The 5,394-nt window shown below is 23.3% G+C and overlaps 1 protein-coding gene and 1 long non-coding RNA gene across 4 annotated transcripts; one reads left to right on the forward strand and one right to left on the reverse strand.

The window, feature by feature from the left end:
- Nucleotides 1–771: 771 nt before the first annotated feature.
- Nucleotides 772–2,102, reverse strand: LOC100198474 (forkhead box protein D3-A). The gene has a single exon (XM_065811240.1). It carries the CDS (start codon nucleotides 1,960–1,962, stop codon nucleotides 1,069–1,071), a length of 894 nt encoding a protein of 297 aa, XP_065667312.1. The 5' UTR covers nucleotides 1,963–2,102; the 3' UTR covers nucleotides 772–1,068.
- Nucleotides 2,103–3,608: 1,506 nt separating this feature from the next.
- LOC136089007 (uncharacterized) lies at nucleotides 3,609–5,126 on the forward strand. 3 transcript variants are annotated; one of them, XR_010642704.1, is made up of 4 exons: nucleotides 3,609–3,816; nucleotides 3,918–4,137; nucleotides 4,317–4,375; nucleotides 4,666–5,126. It is a non-coding gene; the product is annotated as an uncharacterized LOC136089007 (long non-coding RNA). The 3 variants fall into 3 exon arrangements; XR_010642705.1 differs by having other exon boundaries at nucleotides 3,613–4,178; XR_010642703.1 differs by having other exon boundaries at nucleotides 3,617–4,137.
- Nucleotides 5,127–5,394: the final 268 nt, after the last annotated feature.

The following is a 5,394-nucleotide window of genomic DNA, read 5'->3' on the forward strand; positions in this document are numbered from 1 at the left end:
TTTAAAATGTCATTTTGTTGATTTATAAACATTTCTTGAAAGATTTTACGAACCATATTTATTGTAACGAACATATTTATTGTAACATATTTACTGTATACGAACCATATTTATAGTAAAACACAATATATTACAAATAGTAAACCGTATAATAAGATATATTTTTTCTTTATATAAATAAGATATTTATAATAAGATATATATATTTTCTTTATATAAATAAGATATTTATAATAAGATATATATTTTTTCTAGCATTAAGCATTTACTTTTTAAAAGACATTTTTATAACTGCAGTAAGCATTAACTTTTTAAAACTAGCTCTAAGGATAAGTTAAAACTTTTCCGATTTTATAACAAAAAAAGCTAGAGATTTTTTTCTTCTATACTGGTTTCTTCAATGAGAAAAAAATATTTTTCTCATCAAAAAAAAAAATACACGTTGTTTTGCATGCACTTTAGGTTATAACCATACACCGCTATCTAAATTAATTATCAGTTGAGTGGAGAATAATCTAAACTAATAATTAGTAAATTCTCACGATAAATTCCTTACATTAATGAAAACTACATGGTAAAAAAAATATAAAATCAAAGTTAGATGGCTAAATGACGAAACGTCCTTTGCCCGCTGCGGGTAAAGAATTTCTTTAATTATGAAATCTATACGATAAAAAATAACATAAGTTTTAAAGACAAAAATAAATAAATTGAAAAGTACGGCCATTGTATCTGTTAAAAGATTTCAACAACAACAAAAATTCAACAAACTTTTATTTTTAATATAGAAAGTTTATATAAATAAAAATAAATACAAATAAATATTTTTATCAATACTATAAGTTAAATAAATAAATTTCTTTTTTTTTAATACAGTGTTTTTAACGTGACCACATATGTACTGTTTTTCACAGTGCGCCCACAAAAATCTAGTGTTTTTTAGTTTTGTTAACAGTTATTTCGCTTTAGAACTTATAAAATAAGTTTAAAATATTGTAAAATAAGTATCATATAAACATTAAGATTATTTGCAATATTTCGGTTTTAAGGAGCAAGAATGGATTTTTTTTATATCAATCCATTTCTATTAATAGTGTTCAGTATTGGACACTTAGAACAAGAACAATTTACTTCTGATACATAATTCATATTTTGATTACTTGAGAGTTTAGGAATACATGGTTCTAAAGAGTAATTTCTTATAGGTACACGCAAACTGTATGCTTGATGAAAATGATTTGAATTTTCGCGTAATATGTTTTCGTTGTATGCTGTGTTTAAAAGATAAAATGGAATTCGATGCTTCCCGTGCTCAGGTGTAAGAATACTTTCCACTGTAAAGTTCTTTGATAAAAAATTTTTATGTTCAAATATGTATTGGTTAGTATGATTATCTTGATATGAACAGTTAACAAAACTTGGTCCAAAGCTTCTTTGTCGGTGACTTGCTCTTCGTTTTCGGTAATCACCAAGAGAAAAATTTTTTATGTATCTTGGGTGTATACCCCAATAATTTCCACGCCCGTTTCGAGCTCTTCCAGCTTTTACAAAACATTCACTAAGAGATAAATTATGACGAACACAATTTCTCCAACCTTGTCCTTTTTTAAGAAATTCAGGAAAATTTTCTGCAATATATTCGTAAACGTCTCCAAGAGGGAGTTTTTTCTCTTTAGAGCTCAAAATAGCTTGCGCAATTATTGCTGTGTATGATGGTGTGTTTCGTATCTCTTTTTTTTCAACTAAGTCTTCACTTTTAACGCATTCGTTTAATTTATCAATTGAACTGTTTAGATCTATGTTATTATCTTTATTAGCATTTACTTTAATAATACTTTTCTCTTCAATCTCATCAAAGTTTTTACTCAAAATTTGATCAATTGAAAAGTAACTAACTTTTTTTCCATTTTTATTTTCAATTGTTTTTTTATCTTTCTCTTCCATTGATATAGTCATTTGCATCTACTGGCTGACATCTGATGATAAGAATTTGTTTTCATAAACTGGTAAAAGTTAAATCATTCCGCAATTTATATACTCTCACTGCGGGGGACATTAGAAAAAACTTTATATAAGCTTTATATAAACAAGCTCAGTGTACTTCGAAGTAACCTACTTCGAAAAACAATGCAAATCGAAAACGTTTTTAAAAGATTCAATCATTTTAAATTGAATACATTCGTATTTATTTTAATCTTTTTAAATTGCTAAAACAGATGACCGACAAATAACAACTATTTTCGTAATAATCAATATTATAAAAACTATTGTTTGAGGATGATATGAGCAAATATACTTACATATATATATATATATATATATATATATATATATATATATATATATATATATATATATATATATATATATATATATATATATATATATATATATCTGTGTGTGCACTTTTAAATTCAAACAATTGTTTTCAATATGTTTTTTCATGGCTTTTTCTTTTTACTTAATACTCAACTTATTTTGAAAACGATAAATCAACAGTAAAAGTATTTAAACATTTTTAAGTTTTAATGATAAATTCTAGTGATCTTAAAAAAAATTAAAAAATGGAAACACACTCTTTTTAAAAAGAATAGCGTAACTAGTATGGGAAAAAATTATATTTGCAAAAAATAACGTCCTAATCATCTCTCCCAGCGTGTTACTAATGTTGTTTATAGTGGTTCCAATAAACCCCTTACTAACACTTTGTTAATTAATTTATTATTTAGCGATTGCTTGCTCATTGTAATAATTAAAAATAAATTTTAAAGTTTTAAAATGTTCTTAACTCATGTGTTAATAAACTAAAACAATGAAGTAAACATCATCGGGAAGAAAGAGAGACCGAGGGGATTGAGCTGAACATAAATTTGAACGAGACGCTGAGGGGAATTAGCTGAAGCAAATGAAAAGTCAACCGAAACAAATACATATTTGTAGTTATATGTTATAATATAACAGCAAGTAAATTCTTTTTTAAGTATTTTTATTCTATTTGTGCTTTGATATACAATTTTAAAATACTTAATCATTCATAAAAACGAACAAAATAAGACGGAAAAACTAATGAATGAAGCAATTCCTTTCCCATATTGGGAAAGTTATTTTTGACGTAATCTTTGTTATATATTAATAAAAGCATAGTTAAACTACATATATATATATATATATATATATATATATATATATATATATATATATATATATATATATATATATATATATATATATATATATATATATATATATATATAAATAAATGACGGCATTTTGAATGGAAGTTTTAATAATTTATCTTAAAAACATCAATAAATTCGATTTTTCTCAATACTGTATTTATATTTTTTTTAAAGAAACTTTCGCTAGATTTTTGATACATCTTCAGTTTACACAACAAACGAAAGGAAACTTTTTTCCGTTTGTTTATTAAACTGAAGTTTCTGGTATCAAATATTTAGCAAAAGTTTCTTAAAAATAAAAATTATAATTACACATATACATTTACATATATGAAAATATATGTTTATATATATATATATATATATATATATATATATATATATATATATATATATATATATATATATATAACTTATACTGCCTAAAATATAAAAGTACTGGATAAAAGGAAAACAATTTATTTTATTTTTATTTTTTTAAACAAATAAAAATTAAAAACACTTTGATAGTATACAATGAACGAATATTCATAACGGAAAAAAACTTGCAAATAAGCAGATTAAATAAATCTTTTAATGAGTATAGCTAACGACAAACCAAACGAGCGTCTGGAAAAGAAGCGGAAAAGTATAAAAGGTTGTATTTCTTAAATTTTTAAAGAAGATAATCTATTTTCAATACACAAAATTTAAAGCTTACTTGTTTGTTTAATTCATTTTATAAACATTTATTTGTAGAACGCAGTTAATTTAATATTATCGTGGAATCAGGAAAAACATTCATCCGTTTTCGGCATGATTTTTTCCGGCATTATAGTTGCTAAACTTTAATCCTTCTGAAATAATCCACTAACTACAGTAACTTTGTTTTTTGTCGTGTATTTGAAAGTTCCAACCTTTCACTACCCTTTTATAACTAAATATGACCAAATATAAACATTTTTACAATTAAAATATGGTTAGAGTAATTTTTGTTCAAATTGAAAACTATTTTATTAGGTTTATTACTTTATTTTCACTTTCAAAGTTATTTTATTAACTTTCTATGTTTATTAACTTTTCTTAAAAAAAAAAATTTAAAGTTTTTTTTAATAATAATAATAGAATAATTGATATGATTTGTTAGTTTTTTTTTAGAGCTGAATACACAACTAATTGTCATGGTTTGGTACTTTTGGCAACACATCACTTGAATTGTCAGTAACATTTTCAATATTTTAAAACTTTACCTTACCTTTGCTTTTAACTAAATCTATTTCAAACAATATTTAAGGAAAGATAATAGTATATAAAACAACTTAATCAATAGAACAACAACTTATTCACAATTTTATATAGCTAAGGTTAACTAGGGCTATCACATTTTTATAATTTTGGTGACTGGAAAAAAAAAAAAAGTAAAAAACATCATAGTCCTTTATGTTACTTTTATTTTTAATAAGATACATTTTTTTGCATTTCTTTATTTTTATTTTTTTTTGATTAGGGTGCATACAAAATTTGATAGTTGTATCATAGAGCATTATGGGAATGTCATATAATAAATCTGTTTCCGATTTCCACACTCACTAATGACACAAAACTTGAGGATTTAAACTCTGGACCTTTGAAACTTCTTCGGTGAATTTGAAACTTTTAATACTTTTGTGCAACAATTTTTTTTTTAATATAGAAAAAATAAAATAAAAGAAATTTTTATATGGTTGCTACAGAATTTTTATATTTTTTTATTTTAAATAAATAGTTAAATTAAACCGTATCAGATATAAAATTTTTACGAAATGTTATAAAGATTTCATTTTTATCTTTTATTTACTTTTCTTTGTTGTTATTGGACAATAACTAGTTAAATCCAACTATTTTGTAGGTAGATAAAATACAAAGACACACACAGATGTATATGTATGTGCATATATATGTATGTATTTAGACATATAAAGATATAGACATATTTGAAAACTTTCTGCGGTGAATTTCATTTTCTTTACTATTTTATTATTATTATTTTGTTTTTATTATTATTATTATTGTTATTATTATTATTGTTATTATTATTATAATTATTATTATTACTATTATTTAAAATAAGTCAACTCTTGCTGGGGTTAACCAAAATTAACAAGGTTAATTATAACGGCTGTTTTTTATATTTCATAACTAAAGCATTTTCAGCAAATGTCTTGTTTTTGTCTAAAATATATAAAAGTAATACTTT

The sequence above is a fragment of the Hydra vulgaris genome, chromosome 12 (genome assembly GCF_038396675.1).
Source record: "Hydra vulgaris chromosome 12, alternate assembly HydraT2T_AEP".
NCBI lineage: Eukaryota > Metazoa > Cnidaria > Hydrozoa > Anthoathecata > Hydridae > Hydra > Hydra vulgaris.

Coding starts and splice junctions, on each gene's coding strand:
- LOC100198474 (XM_065811240.1), bottom strand. CDS start 1,962: ATGCAAATGACTATATCAATGGAAGAGAAAGATAAAAAAACAATTGAA.